General features: G+C 39.9%; 1 protein-coding gene across 1 annotated transcript in view; it reads left to right on the top strand.

Annotated features, from left to right (window-relative positions):
* The window catches only part of Adam28 (ADAM metallopeptidase domain 28), a 40,018-nt gene extending 19,427 nt beyond the window's left edge, over positions 1-20,591 (top strand). Inside the window, exons 11-23 of the mRNA XM_013034401.1 lie at positions 136-266; positions 1,688-1,865; positions 3,465-3,554; positions 3,777-3,972; positions 6,825-6,927; positions 8,497-8,656; positions 10,002-10,082; positions 10,652-10,730; positions 12,757-12,862; positions 14,114-14,192; positions 15,067-15,135; positions 16,022-16,087; positions 20,547-20,591. Coding sequence (XP_012889855.1) covers positions 136-266; positions 1,688-1,865; positions 3,465-3,554; positions 3,777-3,972; positions 6,825-6,927; positions 8,497-8,656; positions 10,002-10,082; positions 10,652-10,730; positions 12,757-12,862; positions 14,114-14,192; positions 15,067-15,135; positions 16,022-16,087; positions 20,547-20,591 — 1,383 coding nt within the window. The remainder of the gene's footprint in view (positions 1-135; positions 267-1,687; positions 1,866-3,464; positions 3,555-3,776; positions 3,973-6,824; positions 6,928-8,496; positions 8,657-10,001; positions 10,083-10,651; positions 10,731-12,756; positions 12,863-14,113; positions 14,193-15,066; positions 15,136-16,021; positions 16,088-20,546) is intronic.
* Positions 20,592-22,267: the final 1,676 nt, after the last annotated feature.

Below are 22,267 nucleotides of genomic sequence, written 5' to 3'. Positions count from 1 at the left end.
TTCAGTGTCACAGGGCTCTGTGTGTGTGTGTGTGTGAGAGAGAGAGAGAGAGGGGGGGGGACATGGGGGAGCATGCTGGTTAAGAACACATCCTCTCAGTTATCATTTCACTTGTTTCTCCCTTCTTCTCTGCAGGACCACAGTAGCAATCACCTTAGAGTGGCAGGGACCATGGCCCATGAAATGGGCCACAACCTGGGAATGTTTCACGATGACCTCAGCTGTAAGTGTCTGTCTGCGGTCTGTGTGATGGAGAAGTCCATGAGGTGAGACTCTGGATCCCTGGTGCTCATCCCGTCTGCCCTCCCTAAAAGTTATCTTCAAAATTTGACGTTCCATTATTGAATTAACCCCAAGACAAGATTTTTATTAATTAAGAAATAGTTTAACATATTGTGTGTTTGCTGATGGGGAAAATGACCCTTTGATCTTCACTGTACCTGTACAAGACTTAGAGCCAGGAAGTCCTTAGCTTTCAGTGAAATTTTCCATGAACTCAGAATGATTGATAGTAGACACAATTTTGGGGAAAGTGCATAATGGAAGAAGGAATTTCTCAGTTTGTGGAAAGCTATTACATGTTCTTTCTTCGCCTTTGCTTTTATATTTTTCTTTTATCTTTCCTATTCTTACCCCCCACAGTGCACATAAGCTAGGACTATGCACCATTCCCTTTACAAAATAGGAAAAGGCTTTGTCAGTAATGCACCGTGCCAGCTCATCTCTCCCAGATATTATTGCATTAATTTTATCTTTCTTTATGTGATGAAAAATTGTCACTTGGCCCTTATCTAAGGGCATATGAATTTTTTTAGACATATGGATAAATATGACTTTCTTATCTTTAGGATTTGCCAACTCCACAGTAATCTAAGGCTGAAAAGGTTATCTGGATAAACCAGAAACATTTTTGTGTTATTAAAAATGGTCTGGAGTCGTGCACTGGTAGCTCACACATGCAATCCTAGCTACTCAGGAGGCTGAGATCTGAGGATCATGGTTCAAAGCCAGCCTGGGCAGGAAAGTCTGTGAGACTCTTATCTCCAAAAACCCACTCAGAAAACTGAAAGTGGCACTGTGGCTCAAGTGGTAGAGCACTTGCCTTGAGCAAAAGAAGCTCAGGGACAGTGCCCAGGCCCAGAGTTCAAGCCCCAGGACCAGCAAAAAAAAAAAAAACCCAAAAGCAAAAATAAAACCAGTCTGGATGGTCCATTTTGAGATATGACCATGTTTTCTCATTAAACTAGATGAGTTGTTCATGTCCAAACCAAGCAGGTTAATTTGGGTATGCAAATGAGCTCATGATTCAGCATTGGGTCAGTGGATTTGGTCTTTTCTTGTGTGTGTGTGCTGGTCCTGGGGCTTGAACTCAGGGCCTGGATGCTGTCCCTAAATTTTGTGTTCAAGGCTAGTGCTCAACCACTTGAGCCATGGTTCCACTTTGGCTTTTCTTTTTATGATTAATTGGAGATGAGTATCATGGATCTTTCTCCCTGGGCTGGCTTTGAACTATGATCCTTAGATCTCAGCCTCCTGAGTAGCTAGGATTACAGGCGTGAGCCACTAGTGCCTGGCTAGATTTAGTCTTCTGGGATAGGTTGTAGGTCTAATTGTACCTAATTTCAGACATTGCTTCCAATATGCTAAAAGCAATTGAATTCCATTGCCTCTTGATTTATCTTCACAGATTCTACATGCCTACAGACTTCAGTTCCTGCAGCCGTGCCAACTATTACAAGTTCCTTGAAGACAAATCATCACATTGCCTTTTAAATACTCCACTGCCCACAGATATCATTTCTGTCCCCGTGTGTGGAAACCAACTGGTAGAAATGGGAGAAGATTGTGATTGTGGGACCCCCGAGGTACTGCCAAACTTCTTCCAAATTGACTCATTTATTTATCAACTGTTAAGAAGCTAAGCTATGGAGGAATATGTGGCCAGCGTAATATTGCTTGTTTTCATTTTGGCTGTGTTCATGGGTAGGCACATTTTAGGCCCATCTCTCAGTTGAGCTTGTGTAGTTCTGTTTCCAGGTCCTTCCCATTTTTAAAATTTTTTTTTAAAATACCAACTTAGGACTTGTTACCCCAACCCCACATTTTTTGTGGAAATACTTCAATGACTCACTGAGTGTTTCTTTAGGCACAGCACTGTGACAGTGCTTAGAAAGGACAAATAGCTTCTTGGCTTAAGGTCACAGAACTAGAAACTGGAAGAGCATCTGGAAGTCCAGCCCCGGCAATATAGCATCTGGCACATTCTATTCTGCTTTGGGATTCTGAAGTTGTTACTGTGAGAATCATGCCCTGTTCTCATCTTGTGCCTGGTGCAGCCAGGATTCTCAGTGGGGCCTTTGTCCTGCCCATCCCCAATCCTAAAGTATTAATACTTCAAAATACTCTATAAAAGTGTTTATATCCAGTGAGCAAGAGTGATCTCTTCCAGGTGATATTTGCAGTGGAATAAAGGGTAAAGGTGTTAACTCTAGCAAGTTATAACTCTAAAAATCTGTGTTCCACAGGGATCAAGGTGGCTGCTAGGGAAATCATAAAGGTTCAATGCTTCATTGTCTTGTGCAGACACGTTTCTAATTTCTCAGAAGCAAATCAGGGAGACCAAGACAAATGACACTGCTTTAAATAGAATTGAATTAAATGTCAGAATCAGATAAAAAATTGTGTCTTCAGTTTTTCAGAACTTATTATGAACAGTGAATTTACTGCTAATTAGATACATAACTAATAAGCTTAACTATGTCCTACAAGTATTTAATAAGCTTTATTATTACATAGTTATATTTTTAAAGACTCTTGTTTCTACTTATATTAGGAAGAATAGTTTGCTTTTATTTTTGCTCTTTTTTTAAAAAAAACAACTATTGGGAGACATGAGGAGAATGATAAAATGACATTTAAGATCAAGATACATTGTACTCACAAACTGACAAGTTGAATTCAACCCCTTTGCAGAACTAATTAAAGATAATAAACAGAGACAAACACAGCTATTGATATGAGGTTAGAGAAAATATATTTAATACATCCTAGCTACTCAGGAGGCTGTGATCTGAGGATCACTGTTCAAAGCTGGCAGGAAAGACTGTGAGACTCTTCTCTCCCTTTAACCATCAGAAAACCAGAAGTGGTGCTGTAGCTCAAAGTGGTAGAATGCTAGCCTTGAGCAAAAAAGCTTAGGAACAGTTCCTAGGCCCCAAGTTCAAGCTCTATGACTGACAAAAAGAACAAAACAAAACAAAGGTATATAAGTACAATTCAAGCATTTACTCCAGCACATTTTAAATGCTAAGTTTTTTAATCTTTTATTTTCCTAAAAATCACTTTTAGATTCTACCAAATCAATGTGCCTACACATAAATGATGTTATAAACTGTGCCAAACTGAGACCAAAAAAAAAAAAAAAAAGTAACCCATGGCTTACATTTGCTTCTGATGCTTCTTAGGAATGTACCAACCGTTGCTGTGATGCGCGGACCTGTCGAATCAAAGCAGGCCTCCGATGTGCTTCCGGAGAGTGCTGTGAAAGATGCCAGGTAGGGTGAGCATAATCTGTTTCAATCCTTGTGGCCATTGTTTTCTACATTGATGTCTCCGTTTTTATGTTCAGTGAAACAGTCAAAACAACAGTGTTCTCTCTATAGAGTGATACTAATTTTGACTAAACATTCCTAGAGGGATTTTGTGATATTAGGAACCATGGGGGGGGTAAGATAAAGGCCTCCTCTCTCTCTGTTTCTCTCTCTCTCTTTCTGCAGTTTAAAAAGGCCGGGGCTGTGTGCAGAGCAGCAGAGCATGAGTGTGACCTGCCGGAAATGTGTGATGGCAAATCCAGTGACTGTGCCGAGGACAGGTTCAGAGTCAACGGTTTCCCTTGTGGTAACGGCAGGGGCTACTGCTTGATGGGGAGATGCCCCACCCTGGAGCAGCAGTGTAAGGAGATGTGGGGGCCAGGTAGGGCGCACCCTTCTTTCTATGCACATGCAGACCGATGCGCGGGTGGGCAGCGTGGGATCAAGGCTGAAGGAGTGGTCTGGTCCGTTCTTCTGAGAAACGGTGGCATTGCCCCAAACCGAGGAGGAATGCATTCAAAAACTGAGAGATCAGAATTTGTCTGACTCCATAAAGATAAGGATGGCCCAGTAACTTTTTTCTTCCCCTTTCAGAGTAACAACTATTTGTTTAGGATCCGTGTACTCATGTAGTATTAGAGATCAACTTAGAAACAACTAAAATTCAAGTTCAACTAGATGGACTGCATTTCATCTACCACTACTAACATCCCTGTCAGACAAGGAGACCTGAGAGTATATGTGTGTACATGTGTGCATGTGTGTGTACATGTGTGTACATGTATTTACCTGTAGGTGTGTGTGTGTGTGTGTGTGTGTGTGTGTGTGTGTGTGTATACCTACACAGAGGACCAGGTCCTGGGCGATGGCCAAGAACTAGTCCTGAGGAGGAAAGAAAAGGAGGGTCTGGAATGCAGAAAGGCAACAAGGGAACATGAGACTCTTCAATGATTATTTTTCCCAGTGGGATTTTAGCAATTATACTGTCTGCTTAAGCCACCATGCTTAAAGATCTCCAAGCGCTTGACACTGAAACTAAGATGAGCATAAACAGCTTGATTAAAAGGCAATTTTTAGATCACATAAGGGCGCTCCCTTAGATGTGAACTCTAAAACAAAGTTGAACCCATGGAGACAGGAGGGGATGGGGGAGAGTAGAGGAGGCGCCAGGGCAGGGCGGTGCTGGTCAAAGGTCACACAATTCTAGGGAAAAACAGAAGACTTAAAAAAATTGTTTAGAATTACTGAATGAGATGTGTAGTTTGTGTATTTCTTTGCCAACCTTTCCTCTCAGATTCCTACTGGCATGTCTAAAAAGAATATATTTAGTTAAAAAGGGAAGAAGCTATGCATTCCTTAACAAATACTTTGAAAAGGCATTAGAAGCTACAAACTTTTTACAATTCCTAAAAATATAGATAAATAATGATTCAGGGAATACATTTTAAAACATCCTCAACTCACAAAAACCTAGAAACAAAGTGAAAAACCAAGAGATCCTAAAACAAACAAGCAAACAAAATAAATAAAATCCCTAAATAAACCCAGCCAGTCTGGTCTGAGACACAGTTTGAGGAGCAGAGCTCAGGGTTGTTTATGCCTCAGCAACTTCATGATTCTTCATGGCTCAGCTGGAGATGTAAACAGTTGAATTTGCTGGCTAAAGACTTCATATTTCAGGGAAGGGAAAAAAATGTTAGCACAGAGCTGAAGCTCTGAGCACTTGCTTTATTATCTGGTAATGAATTTAATGTTTTTTGTCTTTCTTGATAAACAACATAATGTCTTCACAGGCTTTAGCCTTGTTTGTTCATTTTAGATTTATTCAGAATCTCTTAGTGTTTAGGAGAGTTGTTTGTTGGTATATATGGAGGACAGCTCAATATAGGTCCTTGATTCAGATAGAATTGGGTATGAAGTTGTTTTTTTATCTCAATGACTTAATATGATCTGTTTCCTTATTAATAAAATCAGACTTATCAGAATATTCGTTGACCACTGTTCCCAGTGCTTTGCATGTACCGAGTCAGTAAATTCTCTCATTGACTCTACAGTCAGAACTATTACATATACTCTAAATTTTTAGAAGAGCAAACCCAGACATTGAGACATTTTTCCAGTTCACCCAGTTGCACACTCGTACTTAAAGCCTGAGCTCTTACCTACTGTGTTTCGCGACCACCTGGTTGCATGAGTGAAGAGGGTGCTGCTTGCCACTGTGGCTGGTACACAGGAGAAGTTTACATGTAGCTGGCATATGAGAGGTAGCCATGACATTATCTACAAAATAATTGCAGCTTTTCTGGCTAAGTGTTCATATTTAGTTGTTGTTCTCAGTTTAAGTCAATCATGCATCCAATTCCTAGATAGCCATCATCAAATTGAAGATCATATTTAAAAAAAAATTCCATCCAACACCTCGGACATCAGATTATTACAACTTGTATTTCCCAGCCAAATGGAACGGTGCCAAAATAGTACAGGTTGAGCATTCCCAATCTGGAAATCTGAAATCTAAAATGCTCCAAGATCAGAAATTATTTTAGCAAGAACATGAAGTTTCAAGTGGCAGATTTCACTCCTGATCTCATGTGGCAAGGCACAATGAACACAGATGTGCTAAAAATACTGTGATATATTTACATTTATATATTTATATTTATTATGTTAATTTATATAAATATAGATTATGATCTGTTTTCTTATTAATAAAATCAGACTTACAAGAATATTATATATAAACATACATACACATGTGCATACATCTTCAGGTTATATGTGTATATCATGTATGAAAATATAAATGTATTGCCTAGTTTTGGGTTCCATTTCTAAGATATTTCATTATACATATGCAAAAATCCCCAAATCTGGGGCTGGGAAGGTGGCTCAGTGGTAGAGCGCTTGCCTTGCTTGCATGAGGCCCTGGGTTCTATTCCTCAGCACCACATAAGCAAAAAGAAAAAAGCCGGAAGTGCCGCTGTGGCTCAAGTGGTAGAGCACTAGCCTTGAGCTGAAAGCTGAGGGACAGTGCCCAGGCCCAGAGTTCAGGCCCCATGACTGGACCCCTCCCCCCAAAAAAATCCCCAAATCTAAGAAAAAACCATGAAATCCAAAACAATTCTGGTCTCAGGGATGTTTGGATAAAGGTTATCCAAACTATACTTTTAATGTTTATTCAATATTTCATTTAATCCTGCCTCCTGTCTCCTTTCTCTCTGTACACGGTGCCAGAAACGAAGGTGGCAGAGAAGTCCTGTTACCACAGGAATGAAGATGGCTCACAGTACGGATACTGTCACATAGTGAATGGCACACCCGTCCCCTGTGAGGCAAAGTGAGTGTTGCTGTTGTTCGAGCCTGCCTGCCCTGGCAATGGCTCACTGCCAGCCCCACAGTCTGGCTTAGTCCTGTTCAGGGAAAGTGATTTCAGTGCCATTCATTTCACATAATTTACCAAGTGACTTCCTCAAGTCCTTCATGGTGGGCACTGTGGATGTGAGTACAAAGTATAATTAAGAGAGATGAATGTTATAGATGGAGTATACAACACTGCTTGAGTCTGATTGGAAATTTTCTCACGAATTTCCCAGCATTCTGTATATGCTTTCCACATTTATCCCAAGGAATGCTGGATACAGGGCAAGTGCAATTTCACTTACATTTGCTATGCACTTGTATAAGGACACAATATAGTTTTTTAAAAAAAGATTGCCAATCCACCTGAACAGATTTGAGTTTTTAATATTGATATCATAGAAAGAATTCAGTTCACAGTAGATGAATTTGAGATTTTTCTATGTAATTTTTTTCCTCTAATTTTTTGCTGTTATTTGTGGGGCTTGAACTCAGAGCCTGGGTGCTGTCCCTGAGCTCTTTTTGCTCAGCACTAGTACTTTACCACTTTGAGCCATGGCTCCACTTCCTCTTTCTTCCAATTTTAAGATGATCTTTAAAATCCAACTTATTGTAGGTTAAATTATTTCTGCCACATTCATATTTTGTAAATACAATGTAACTTAATAACAGGAGGCCAAGCAAAATCAAAATTCCCCCCAAGTTTTTCTATTGAACATTGATGTTGTCAGAGGACAGATATTACCAAAAGTGAGTATGGTCTGGGTATAGAGAGAATGTGGAGTGTGGAGAATGTGGGCATAAAGGACAAGTCTTCACCACAGTATACTGAATTGTGTAAAATATCTGACTTTTACATGAAACAATTGGATCTAATTTGATTGGCTTTGTCTTAACTAATACTCTTTTTTTGGTAGTAAATAAATGGCTTTATTGGATGTTCAGAAGATAAAGTTTTATCTGCAGACTCAGAAAGGAAGTTCTTTTAGTGATTCCATTCAGGGCCTAAGAGGGGTGCTCAGCTATGCTAAGACCAAAGTAGAGTTGAGGTGAGGCTTTTCTCTGTTAGAAATATTCTTCTGAAGTCATAATCTCAAACATGTAACTGTGTTCTCAGGGGCCCTTGTGATGTCTGGAATCCTGCTTCCATGTACTTTGTGCTCCATTATACCTTTGACCACATTCTCAAGTGTTTCTTTTGGTCTGCATGGTTTCTATTATAGCTATTGCACTAAAAAGGATAAAACACAAAAGAAGAGGACACATCCTTATATCTAAGACCTCTTTCTAAAATCTAGACTTAAGACATAGCCCTGTTCCCATTGTCTAGAACTCTGGCAACTAGCAAAAACTAGCTATGGTAGTATGAGAAATTCATTTACCTGAGCAACAGTGAGTTTTGCTAACATTCAGGGTTCCTGTTACAGAGGAATACAGGGAAATGGATAGAAAGTTCAAGTGGAAAACTCTGCTAAAGAACGATTTTATTAAACATCTTCACTTGCCTACAACTGAATGTTCAATCCATTTTGATTTTTTTTTTCTTTAGAGATGTCATGTGTGGGAAGTTGTTTTGTGAAGGTGGGTCAGGTAATTTACCCTGGAAAGGATTTACAGTGACTTTCAAAGGTTGTAAACTGTTTGATCCTGAAGATCCAAGTCAAGGATTAGACATGGTGGCCAATGGGACCAAGTGTGGAAATAACAAGGTAAGGTGAAATCATGGCTTTTACTCAAAATGTTTGTCACATACTTTGTTGTCTTGTTTTCTAGTTATTCAGTAACTATCCTTATTTCCTAACTATTGGGTTTAAAGCTAGGGCTTTGAACCCACATCACTGAACAATTAATAAAATAAAAGGCCAATGGTAGAAAACCTCATGAAGAACAAGAACAATGATTGTTGTTAATATTCTCAAAATTTATGAATATTGCAAATAATGACTTTTACAGGCATTATTTCAAGAACAATATAAATAACAATGCAATGCTGATAAGCATACATATAACCACCATGGAACATACATATAACCAACAGGCATGTTACTTTCCTATGCTGTCTTGAAACAAATTGAAAGCACTAGGTGTGAGACACGGAGCATAAGTGAACAAATTTACACACCCATGAAAATATAAACTCACACTCAAGCACATCAGCTGCTTGGCCAACACACAAACTTTGATAATGACAAGATTTCACTCACTATCAGAGGTTAGAATTATTCTATTACATTCTGATATTTACATGGCCTAAGACTTAGCCTGATTTTCTACCACCATAAAGCTGATTCTGGACATATTATTGAATTTGCTTAACTTCCTTGGGTCATTTAAACTAGAGTTAATTTGCAGATGTATCTAGAGTTACCATGTAGTTCAAACTAGGTATGTCTCATAAAAAGATGTAGAGAGTAAAATATAAAACAGTGGATGAGACTGACAGAACCTTTGAAACATGGAAACAAAAATTCAAATTTAGAAAAGTTTCAGGTGCTGCTGGTTTGAATTTAAAAGGTTGTTGACTTACGGCAAGAGGTTCGTATAGCATTTACCTTCCTTCTCTGCTTCCTGAAATGTGGACCATTGCCAGGGGCAAGAAATGGTGCCCAAAGTAGGAAGAGTCCTAGGGCAACCTAAGTGCATTTGTGCCTTTAATGGTAAAATTTTCATACTTGCTCTTAGCAGTAGATTATGTTATTCGAATAAGATCTCAGAAGGCAGGAAACCACAGCAGACGTACTGTGGGGAAAGTGGGCTATGGGAAAGACACCAAACTCCAGGCCCTCAATCCATAATACTTCCCCCACTTCCATTTCACCATGGCTGCATTCATTCATGCGTTGATTCATTCTTCCCATGGTATTCACCATGTGCCTAGGATCAGGTGGCCACACAGTATTGATTTAGTGTTCTAAAACCGTACACACAATCAAGTTCTGTCTTGAAAAAGCCAACGATGACTTTTCCGACTTAAAACGTGGACTTACTAGTGATGTTGATAGCGGCTAGCGTGGGGCATGGGCAGCATCTGCAGTGTATGGTGCTCCCTTCCAGGTGTGCGTGAGTGCCCGCTGCGTGGACGTGGAGAGGGCCTACAACTCTGCCAACTGCTCCTCTAAGTGCCAGGGCCATGCGGTGAGTGGCAGGGTGGTGAGCGGGCGGTGAGCAGCGGGGCGGCCGTGGGCAGTGAGCAGCAGGGCGGGCAGTGAGCGGTGAGCCGTGGGGTAGACACAGGCGGAGAGAGGTAGGTGGTGAGTGGTGAGCGGCGGCACGGCCGCAGGCAGTGAGCAGCGGGGCGGTGAGCAGCCGGGCGGTGAGCTGCAGGGCGGTGAGCAGCGGGGCGGTGAGCTGCGGGGCGGTGAGCTGCGGGGCGGTGAGCAGCCGGGCGGTGAGCTGCGGGGCGGTGAGCTGCGGGGCGGTGAGCTGCGGGGCGGTGAGCTGCGGGGGTGCTGAGCTGCGGGGCAGCTGGAGGTCTGGCTCTGGATGCTCCCCACTTCCCTCCTTGAAGGGTTATGTGTATACGACCCCCAGTCCCTCGAATAAGAGGCAGCACTGGGAGCAGCCACGGCTGCAACCTTGGCAATTCACTTAAGGCTCCCGGGGTTGGCGGGAGCCTCCCCTCCACTCTCCTCCCCCTCCCATCCCCCTTCCTGCCTCAAGGCCTGGGGTCGGTCTCCAGGGTCTCACCCGCCCTTCCCCCGTAGGTGTGCGACCACAAGCTGCAGTGTCAGTGCAAGGGAGGATGGGCCCCTCCTGACTGCCGGGACTCCGCCGCCATCTTCCGTAGGTAGCCGGGAGAAAGGGAGGTCTCATTTCCCAAGTGGGGTTTCCTCTTTGTGATCCCTGTAAGATTACTTTTCAGTAGCTATTGATTATATATATACACACACACACACACATATATATATATATATATACATATATAATGTATATATTATATATTTAGACATGTATATCATATACATACATTCACATACATATATGTATTTATACTATATATTATATATTGTATACATTGTATATATAGTATACATATCATATATTATATATTAAATGAATAACATCTAATATATGTCATATAATTATATATGATTATATATTATATATACAATTATGTATCATATACTATGCACTATATTATACATTATATATAATTGCATATATGTGATATGTTGTATGATTGTGTATATTAGATATAAGTGAATATAGGAATTAGATATTGAATACTATAATGCATATAATAAATATGCAATAGGATGGGGACACTCAGCTCCAATGTCCACGGTGACGAGGACTTTAAGGAGGGAGCTGCTTTTTCTCTATGCTCGTTCCTGTCTCCTCTAAGGCTGCTCCAGTTTGGGTGTCTGGATTCTGTGTCTGTGTTGCTTTTCAGGCTCCTCTATCATATGCCCTTGCCTCTGTAGAGCAATTCTTGGGCTTCATTCCAGGGACATAGGACAGTTTCATTCCATGTCCATGGAGATGGGGGGGGGGGGGGGGCAGGGCTGGGACTGAATGAACCATTTATTCTGAGTTCAGATGCTTCAGACTTTCCTCTGGCATTTCCCTCTGATGTTCAGCCTGTCATCTATTTATTTATTTATTTACTTACTTACTTAGGGTCTGGTTGTGGGGTCTGTACACTGAGCCTGGGCACCATCCCTCAGCTCTTCAGCTCAAGGCTAACGCTCTACCACTTGAGCCACAGCGCCACTTCTAGCTTTTTTCATTTTGCTTATGTGATGCTGAGGAATCAAACCAGGGCCTCATGCATGCAAAGCAAGCGCTCTACCACTGAGCCACCTTCTCAGCCCCTAGCCTGTCATTTATTGATTTCGTTGTTTTTTGTTTTTGTTTTTGTCTACTCATATCCCTTAACTTTCTATTCTTCTGGAACTTCTAAAAATATATCTGGTTTTGTCGTGTTCTATAATGTAATTGCACATATATGCACCATTTTGGATTTATCATGCATTTGTGAAGGTTAGGGAAATGTCTATATGTGTGTGTAATCACAATTGTGAACTCTTCTTGCATTTCTATCACAATTTATCTTGCAACTAGATTGCTAACCTCTGCAAGGAGAGCAGTAACTTTGGCATTGATCTCCAAGCCAGTACTGCCTGGTCTCCTGTATAAGAGAAGTGAATACTTGAGAAAGCAAAAGATTGAATCTGTGTTCATTATAATTGAAGCAGCAGGTAAAAGTGAATACTGAGGAATAGTCGTTCAAACCATTCCCAGATTCAAGCTTGCATAACTTCTTTTCTGGCCAGAATCATTCTAATATTGAGCAAATGGACCACTTAGCTGTGTCCCTATCACTTTCTTGCAGCTCCTTATTTGTTCTGAGAGGAATCTTTCTAATCTTTTTCTTTTGCTTGCTTCATTAAAAATTTTATTAAAAGATCTCATTTCTGCTCTGCCTATTTCTTTACTCCTGATATATTATTTTCTAATCTCTCATCCCTTCATCTTCCCATTATTTACAAACATTACTTCAAAGAATTCTCAGTAGAATGATGTTTTCTCGGGAGAATGATGGTGTTGACCTGACAGGTCATGTTTTGTTTATTTTCACATAGTAAGTGTTTGCTAGGGATTTACTCTTGATTTCCTCTTCATAAGCTTTAACACAATAACTGTGACCATACCTTTTCATGTACCTGGCTATTAGAGATGTTCTAGAAGAGACTTCTTTTTGGAAAAGATAGATGGAAGTTGTGGCAAGTAGGAAAACAAAGTCTCAAGGGATGGATTGGTGGGAATTCTTCATGACCTCAATAGGCTCCCCATTTCACTGCTACAGATTTCTCCATTGTTGTGGGGGTTCTATTCCCCATGGCGGTCATATTGGTGGTGGTCACAATATTAATCTGGCACCAAAGTACCCGAAGAAAGCAGAAGGTGCAGAGGTAAGCCTTGCTTTTTCTGTGGGGCTCTGAGACCCTTACTGACATTTATGTTACGGTGTGACCTAACCTTATAAATTTAGTTTAAGTTAACTTCAAATGCTCTTATGCATATATACATATGTACACTTTCTTCTTGGACTAGATATTCAGCATCCCTTCTATTGGGAAGTTAGTAAAATTTTACAACTAACAATGTGTCATTTTCTTCTGGTAGTCAATCTATCTGTAATTAATAGTAAGATTGACATTAATTCTAATTATCAATGATTTTCACGCCTGTGATAAGAACACAGTATCCAGCATTAATTATGCTAATGATATAAGCATTGTGCTTAAGACCTCTGATATCCACTGTTAACTTAATTGTCACAGTAACATCATCAGGTAGTTTCTTATTACTTTCAGCTTAAAGATGAAAAAGTGAATTCTACTCATCCTTACAATCCTGTAAGGTTAGGGGCTTCACTTTGGACTTGCATAAGAAAGTCTAGAGAGTTGAGCAAACATGCTTGCAGTCTTCCCAAGTAAGTGATGGAGCCCTGGCCCGAGTCAACACATATTTACCTTTCAGTCATGGTGTTGACCTGGCAGAAGATCATGTTTTGTTTATTTGTCAGTGCTGGTGGCATTTGCGCAAGATTTGAAACATATCTTAACCCAGCCTTTTTTTCCCCTTAGTTATTTGTCAATGTTTGTCCAGGGCAGTCTGGACCATAATCCTTCTATTTACATCCCTCGTGTAGTTTGGATAACAGGCATTTGTCACCACACCTAGCTTTATTGACATAGGCAGGGAGGTGGGAGGCCTCTCATTGGTATTTTTTATCAAGGCTAGCCTCAAATCTTCCTCTTCCTGATTTTTGTCTCCCAAATAGCTAGGATTACAGATGTAAACTACCATGTCCACCTTCGTTTGCAAATCATTTTTAAAGACTAATTTATACATTGATAATGAGTAGTTAATAAATATTAAATGAACACCAAGTTAACATAATGCAGTGATTTATGTTAAAATTGGTTGCAACATTGCTTTAAAATAGAATCAGTTAGGGCAGCAATGAGTATGAATTGCAGGATAATGATGGTACCTTCCAAGAACTAAAAGCTAGAGATACTTTGAGGAGCTGATTTTAAAAAGTCAGTCAATAATCAAGACTGGCACTATGGGCTAAGAAAGTTGGCCATCACTGCTGAGATTTCCCAGAATGCTGAGGGAATTTCTCCATTTCTATGACATGTTTTTACTTACAGGCCACTGTCTACCACAAATACCAGGCCACACAAGCAGAAGGCTAAACCTCAGATGCTGAAGGCTGTTCAACCCCAAGAGGTGAATTCCAGTGGACTCTTAGCCATGACCGCAGCTTGTGATTTCTTACTCTTGTCTCCTGTTTACATTCTTCCTAATAGCGCCACCCAAACCTTACGGCACTGTTTAGTATATAGCAACAATGATGAGCCCTGTAACAACAAACTCAGAGCATTCTCCTTTGCTTTTTGTTGATCACAAAAAGAATTCCTCTTCTGGGGAGAGAGGGGTGACGGTAGAGGGGAGCAAACAAGGAAAGGGAGGGAGGAAGGGGGAACAGATGCAATCGTGCTATTCAGTAGAAACGATGTGGAAAATGACCTATGTAAATTGTGGACAGGGAGAGGAGGGGAAACTGGGGGGAAGTAAAGGAAGGGATAGCAGTGTGAAAAGCAGAAATACTCATGAAATGGTAGCCCCCCTGTACAACATGAAGAGTAACTATACAATGATTTTTTTTAAATAAAAGAATTCCTAAAAACCCAGGGACTATTTTGCTGCTGGGGCTCATGAAATAAATCAAGGGACAATGAGAGCAATGAGGGAAGAAGCCAGAAGTCTGTTTCTGTCTGTCTGTCTATCTGTCTGTCTGTCTCTTTCTCTTCTCTATGCCAAATGCATTCCTTGTTTGTATAATGATATGTACAACCCTTAATGTGAGGCTTGTGAGTGACATACCATTGGTAAAAATGTTTCTGGTGGGAATTTTGCCATGTAGCCCTTGGGGAGTTCTGTAGTGCATGGTCAGGACCACTGTGACTTCCTGCCTGTTCTCCTGAGGTCAGGGTAGTTACAAGTTCCCACACCTAAGAAGATGTGCTTAGGTGGGGAAGATGTGGAAGATGTGCTTAGGAAACCAATGAGGCAACTTAACCAGATGATTTCTTCCCCTTAGATGAAGCAGGAGAAGAAGCTTCCTGTGTCTGATCTGCCTGTGGAATGCAGTGAGGCTCCGGCTTCCATTGTAAGTTAGAAACTTCTCTTTGGTATTGCTCGGTTCAACCCTCAGGAATTAGTGATCAAAGACACAGTGACCACACCCAGTGATTTATTCAGTAGAAGGTTGACATTTGTGTGCATCCTAATATAAAATATACATGTTTACAAATGCTTTTGAAAGTGAGAAATGTGAGAAATTCTATGCCTCTCTGTATATATTCCTCAATTTAACTCCTAAACTTAGATCCCAGGGCTGGGCAGTTGATAAATCATTACAGTTAACAATCTGCTTTATAAAATACCCTTCTTAGCCAGCATAGCAGACACTGTACCATAATAGCATAAAATGGATGGATTTAACCACAAATAGTATTTATTTCTCCCCATTCTGGAAATTGGAGAACCCAAGTTCAAGTTGTTGATAGAACCAGTGTCTGGTGAGAACCTGCCCCTGGATTTTAGATATCTGACTTCTCCATTTTCCCTAAGAGAAAGAGGAAGAGAGGCAGAGGGATTAGGAAAGGCAGAGGGAAGGAGTGGGAAACACAAAAAGAGAGAGAGGGAGGGAGGGAGAAAGACAGGGAGAGAGCTTCAACTCAAGCTCTATGCACTGCCAAAACTCCCCAGTTCCAGTCATCATTTCAGGGGACTAGGGATTCAATAGATAAATATGTGGGGAGAATTAAACATTCACTCCATAATAACCACAGTCAAATTGATTGCCCTTGGACTTGCATCCAAAGTGTGTGCATGCACCTACATAAAAGTAATCAAACTCACAGGTGTAGAATATTCCAGTGGGTAGGCTTTTATAGTCACCATGCTTGAAAACAATTTAAAATCCTTTTATTCAGCACACGCACTTTTCAGGACCTTATCTTTAAACTGAGTTTTCTTTATTTTCTTATTAGTTAAGCACAAAGCCAAATTTTCCACCACCACCAATTCCTACATCTGTATCATCTTCCTATTTCCTGGTAAGTACCCATTGGTCAGCTTGTATGTTCTCCATGTTTCTGAGTCCACTGAGAATGTTATCACCAAAGTCAGAGCACAGATGTGCTCTGGAGACGAGCCTGGCCTATCCTAGCAAAGCTTACTTGCTACATCTGAGTTCAGAGGCTATTGAACTTTTATAATGCGAAAGCAGTTCTTTTATTTTATAATTGTTGAGAAATGATAAATACTTCTGTTGTATAAGGTACACGTCTCATTTACGCAATCATTTCTAGATGCTTATCCTAGAAGATATAAAATCTTATCATAATGGCATTTACTACAACCTATTTTAGGTCACACAAGGCTAATTGTTACAGGTTTTTGTAGGAGATAAGAGTATGAAAAATAGATCATAGGCAAGCAAACCTGGAATTCAGGTGCTCAAGAAATGAGGAGTAGAATTCATATACTTATCAAATGATTTCTGAGATTATGTCCCAGGATTGGTATTCTATTTTTAATTAACAAACCAAAAAATCCTAAATTTAAGACATTTTACTGGCAGAAGACAAATCATATACACATGAAACTTTTAATTCCCAAGTAGAATTTGTGCCAAACAAATAATACTAATGACAGAACATAGTGGGGAGAATGTGAGTAGTTGTAGAATTATTCAAGGAGAAGATCCGTCGAGTAGTTGAATGTGAATGGCTCCTTGGCATTGAGTACAATTTAAATGAGTGAAGAGAAGATAAAAAATAATTTTGTAAAGGAAATGAGTTCTGCTCAGGAGGGTGGAGCATACCATTTCAGATGCTAATTTACTTAGAAGATGCAAAAGCATCTCTCTCACTACTGTTTTCAAAGGTAAGGCTGACTTATTCTCAAGACATTATAGTCTTGTAGCACACCTGGCATCAATAAAGAAATGTTCCCACCATGAGTAAGTCCATTGGGAACAGTCGATTGGGTGTGTATGGGAGGTGTTTGTGTACTGACAGAAATATTGTGTTTCTGAGGGACCAGTAACAAAGAAGGAAGAGAGATGAAGGTCTCATTAGAAAGTAATGAAGAACTGAACCCAGCAATAGTGGTTCACGCCTGTAATCCTAGCTTCTCTAGATCTGAGGATTGTGGTTCAAAGCCAGCCTGGGCAGGAAAGTCTGTGAGACTTTTATCTCCAATAAACCACCAGAAAACTGGAAGTGATGCTGTGGCTCTAGTGGCAGAGTGCTCGCCTTGAGCTGAAGAGCTGAGGGACAGCGCCCAGGCCCAGAGTTCAAACCCCATGACTGACAACTACAAAGAAGAAGAAGAAGGAGGAGGAGGAGGAGGAGGCGGAGGAGGAGGAGGAGAAGAGGAAGAAGAGGAGGAGGAGCAGGAGGAGGAGCAGGAGGAGGAGGAGGAGGAAGAGGAGGAGGAGGAGGAGGAGGAGGAAGGAAGTAATGAGGAACTGAAAATTCTTCTTTTTCTCAGAAATGCTCCCTGAGAATAGCGGAGTGATGCAATCAATCCCTTATGCAGTCTCAACCAGACCCACAGGTCTCCTCCTGGTCCCCCATCCTCCCCATGTTAGGGTATTTGCCCAGAAAAATACAGGATCCCAGTATGGTGTTTTCCTTACCTTCCATAGCGATCCTCTCATGTCTCTACTTCTTCCCAGCTGATGGTGAAAAAAGCCTGTTAAATGGGATGTGTCATTTCAGAGAATGAGTTTCAATTCCTTAAAACTTCCAACTTGGTTACTGTATTTTTACCTTTTACTTCCTTCCTTCCTTCCTTCCTCCTTTCTTTCTTTCCTTCCTTCCTTCCTGTCTTCCTCCCTTCTTTCCTTCTTCCTTTCTCTCTCCCTTCCTTCTTTTCTTCCTCCCTCCTTCTTCCTTCCCTTCCTATCTATATCTATATTTATATTTATAATTAATTTATATTTATCTATATCTATTTTTGGGAAAAGTTAATCATTTAAGAATATGGTCTTTTTTTTTAAGGGATCGAGTCCAAAGGTCTGATACAACAGTGAAGTTATGACTGGTAAGCAAGTGATGAAGTGGGAAGACGGGACAATTTAGGTGAAGCGATACACTTGCTTTGTCACTGCTATTTGTTCATAACTCTCAAAAAATGTTAACATTCTTGATTTGTGCTCTACTTTGAAGAGGTTCAGTAAAATTTTTCAAGCGAGACATCATCTTGAGAAATCTTGTTTTCGTTAAATTTTTCCTCCATAATCCTGGAAAAGACCATTTTTCTGCAAAATTATCCATGAACCTTAAACTTATAATTAGTAGATGTCTTCCTAGAATCACTCCTCTTTCTTACTATGTTGTTGACTAATTGCTCAAATAGCTTGAACACCTTGATCTGCTGCTTTGAAAGGAATTTTTGTATTCTCTAATTAAAACAAGAGCAGGAGTGGTGGGAAAATACATTTCATTAGCTATTTCATTTGTCTATTTGTCTAATTGTATAAAACCTTTTATTTTTATATTAGCATTCATTAATTGTACAAAGTTTAAATTTTAGTATTTCCAAATACACATGTAATATACATCAATAAAATTCACACCTTAGAGAGTAAAATATTTGTAAATTTTTATCATAGCTATTTGCATAATTCAGTTACTGCATGGATAAAGTGAACTGTACTTTCTGTATAGAGAAAGTTTTCATGAAATGAAATAATAACATAAATCAAGAGTTTGCAAACTGGCGACTTACAGGCACTTCTTGGACTACAGCTGTAATTTGTTGCACATAAATACGTTGCCCACATAGTATTTTAAAAATGTTCTGAATTTATTGCTAATACTTTTTAAAGTTCAAGATCTTGCACAAACATCCAAATTCCCAGGTCTTGAATAGCAATCAGATGGGTTTCAACACCAAAATCACATAATCCATGACAACCACAGTTTACTTGACAGATGGGTCAACATTGTCCATTAAGAGCCAATACCTCCCTTCTATTTTGCTTTCAGATCCTCAACTTTGTCCAGCTGTCCATTTTTTAGCACAGATGATCCTGACTTATCTCATGGATAAATCTTTATCACCTTAACTAAATCATAATAATCTTATTTTCTTTGTCAGTGATTATTTTGGACATGAATGTATAACTCCCCATTTTTCTCCATGGGATGAGAAAGAAAGTATGTTGGAAATTATTAGAAGATGTTCCTCCATTTTTCTTCTGGCTGTTAGTGTGCAGTAGTACTGATAAACTGAACAAGATGGAGCAGGAAAGTTGAACCAATTGTTATTAATGATTTCATCAAACTGGTATAGTAATAGTTCAGAAGCCACCTCATACTTCATTGGGACTTCTTGTATCACCAATAAACATTTCCTATTGTTCAAGCTGTCTTGAGTTGGGTTTTCTCTGTCTTTGACTTGAAGTCAACTAACTAGTGGAAGTGGTCCTACTCAGTAGCCTTCCCACCACCAGGATGCATGCATTCTCTTTCATCACAGCTGCTTTTTTCTTATTCTTGGCCTGTTTCATCCATTTCTACCACTTACCTGCCCCCTACAGGCTTTTGTTTCATGAAGATCTTTATCTACGAAGTTTATCCATTTATGCTGACAGTATGGAGAGCTAGAGAAGCCTTTGATTCCAAGCAGGAGTTTACATACACCAGGAAAACAAAATAGAACAAAGGTATAGACAGGTGCTGGTGGCTCACATCTGTAATTCTAACTGCTCAGGAAGCTGAAATAAGCCAGCCTGGGCAGAAAAATCTGTGAGAGTCCATCTTCAAATTGATCAATGATAAAAAGCAGGACTGGAGGCCTGGCTCAGGTGGTAGAATGCCAGCAAAGACAGCAAGCCAAATAAGATGCTTGAGCATCTTTACACTGATTCATCCAACGAAATTCACAACTTTACAGTTTTTACAGAAGTTTCCATAATTTGGATGTCAAACGTCCCTCAGAGATCTACGAAATTCACAACTTTACAGTTTTTACAGAAGGTTCCATAATTTGGATGTCAAATGTCCCTCAGAGATCTACACAATGAAGACTTGGTCCCCGGCATGTGCCATTGGAAAGTGGTGGAAACAAGAAATGGGGCTTGATGGGAGGGCTTCAGATCATTGGGGTGTGTTCTCAAAGGGCATTGTGGGATCCTGAGCCCTTTCTGTATTCTCCTTTGCCTCCACGCCATAAGGTGAGTGGCTTTGCTCCACTCAGTTCTCTCCTCTGTGATGTGCGACCTCACCGCAGGGCCCACAGCAATGGGGTTTAGCATAGACTAAAACCTCAAAACGGTCATCTAAACCTTCCTCTTTATAGGCTGATTACCTGTGATATTTTGTCATCATGATTGCCTCTTACTAACCCACAGTTTTCTGAGAAACACATAAAAGCTGTATATAAATGCATCGTGAAAAAGAGAAATGTGGGACACACTTAGTGGATAATATTCATTCATCAACAACGAATGGAGGCTGCATGTTGTGGAGTTTTTCAGTGACAAAGACCTTTTCTGTACAGGCTTTTGCAGAACAGATCTTTGATGGAAAAGTAGATTTGGAGTAAGACATATTTCATTGGTAAGCTTCTATTTGCTTGGTCTTTTATTCTCCCCTGTTGAATTTTTTTTTCAATTTTTCTCCATATCTTTAGTTTATTCCTTTGTTTCACATTAAATCTCTCAGTTGGAACTTTTGAGTCAAAACAAAACACTTGATTTGAGATCTCAATGTAAAAATAGTTCTGAATTCCCGAAATTTTCAGAAAAAAATCCTAGTCAATTTAAACATGATGAATCTTCAAAATTTTCATTAACAGGGCTGGGAAGGTGGCTCAATGGTAGAGTGCTTGCCTTGCATGCATGAGGCCCTGGGTTTGATTCCTTAGCATCACATAAGCAGAAAAGCTGGAAGTGGTGCTGTGGCTCAAGTGGTAGAGTGCTAGCCTTGAGCTGAAGCACTGAAGGACAGCACCCAGGCCCAGAGTTCAGGCCCCACGACCAACAGAATAAAAATGTGTTAACAAGGCAAGAACAAAAGAATATAGGATTACATTATGATTCATGTTCATGTTTATGATCTTATTTAATGTTTATAACAATCCTATGGAACACACCATTGTCATCACTATACAGATGACAGAATTGACAGAAAATGGGTGGTTTTTAATCTATTTTATATGGCTACCAACTATTGAAATGAGGACCCAAATTCAACTATCTTGAATCCAAGTGCTTTTTTTTAGCATTGTTGTTCCTATTTGTGTGTGCGTGTGTGTGTGTGTGTGTGTGTGTGTGCACCCATGCAATGTGTGCACATACTAAGGATTGAATCTGTCAGGCAAGCACTCCACCACGGAGCCATATTCTCCATTCCCTTCACCCATAATACCTTGCTGCTGTGGCAAAGCTATGCTTACAGAAAGGTACCCAGAATGCCACAGCTTTTCCATCCCCAGCAAGTTATCTATTGGAATGTATGAGGTTGCAGTGAAACCGCATGCCAATTAGACCTTCATATCTTGAAAACTCCTTATTATTTCCTCTTTGTTTTGCTACTTATGTGTATCACAGAGCCTCGAGGTTGATGCTTAATAAATTAAGGAAACCTCTCTCAGTAAGATTCTTAGTTTAATACATTGCACAACCAATGCTAATGGGGTTGTGTGTTCCTTAATTCTTCAATACAAACATTTACAAAGTTTCCATGTACAAGTGGATACCAGGAATAGAGTGATTAGCCTCTTTCCCTACTGTGCACCCTCATGCTCAAGGCTGACGGAAATAAATACAGAGTTAAAGTAACTGCTGAAATGGAGATAAATTGTTCAAACATAACTACTGGGAAGCAATGTTTATTAGGAGAAGGCATGAGAAGTTTGACCAAGGGGTGTCATCTGAATCTTGAGTCATAAGCAGTTTATTAGACCTGAAAAGGATAAAGAAAGGGAATTCTAAAGAGACATTGGGGCTATATAACAGTTGTAATTCCAGAAAAGGTCTCACATTATCAGTTTACAGTAGACAGTGAACTATTTAAAAAAACATTTGAATACCTTTTGGTATAATATTCTTCATTAAATACATATATACATTTATATATACATAAATGTAGGAAGCATAGGAAAATACAGCACAAGAGAAATTGGAGATTATATAATGATAAAAGAGGTTTAGAGGTATTATGAATTCACACATTAGATGAGACACCATGAACTATAGAACATACTTGTTTACGTGTTTA

This window comes from Dipodomys ordii, unplaced genomic scaffold (genome assembly GCF_000151885.1).
Source record: "Dipodomys ordii isolate 6190 unplaced genomic scaffold, Dord_2.0 Scaffold189, whole genome shotgun sequence".
Classification (NCBI taxonomy): Eukaryota; Metazoa; Chordata; class Mammalia; order Rodentia; family Heteromyidae; genus Dipodomys; species Dipodomys ordii.
Note: the sequence above shows the minus strand (reverse complement) of the source record. Positions and strands in the feature narration are given on the sequence as shown.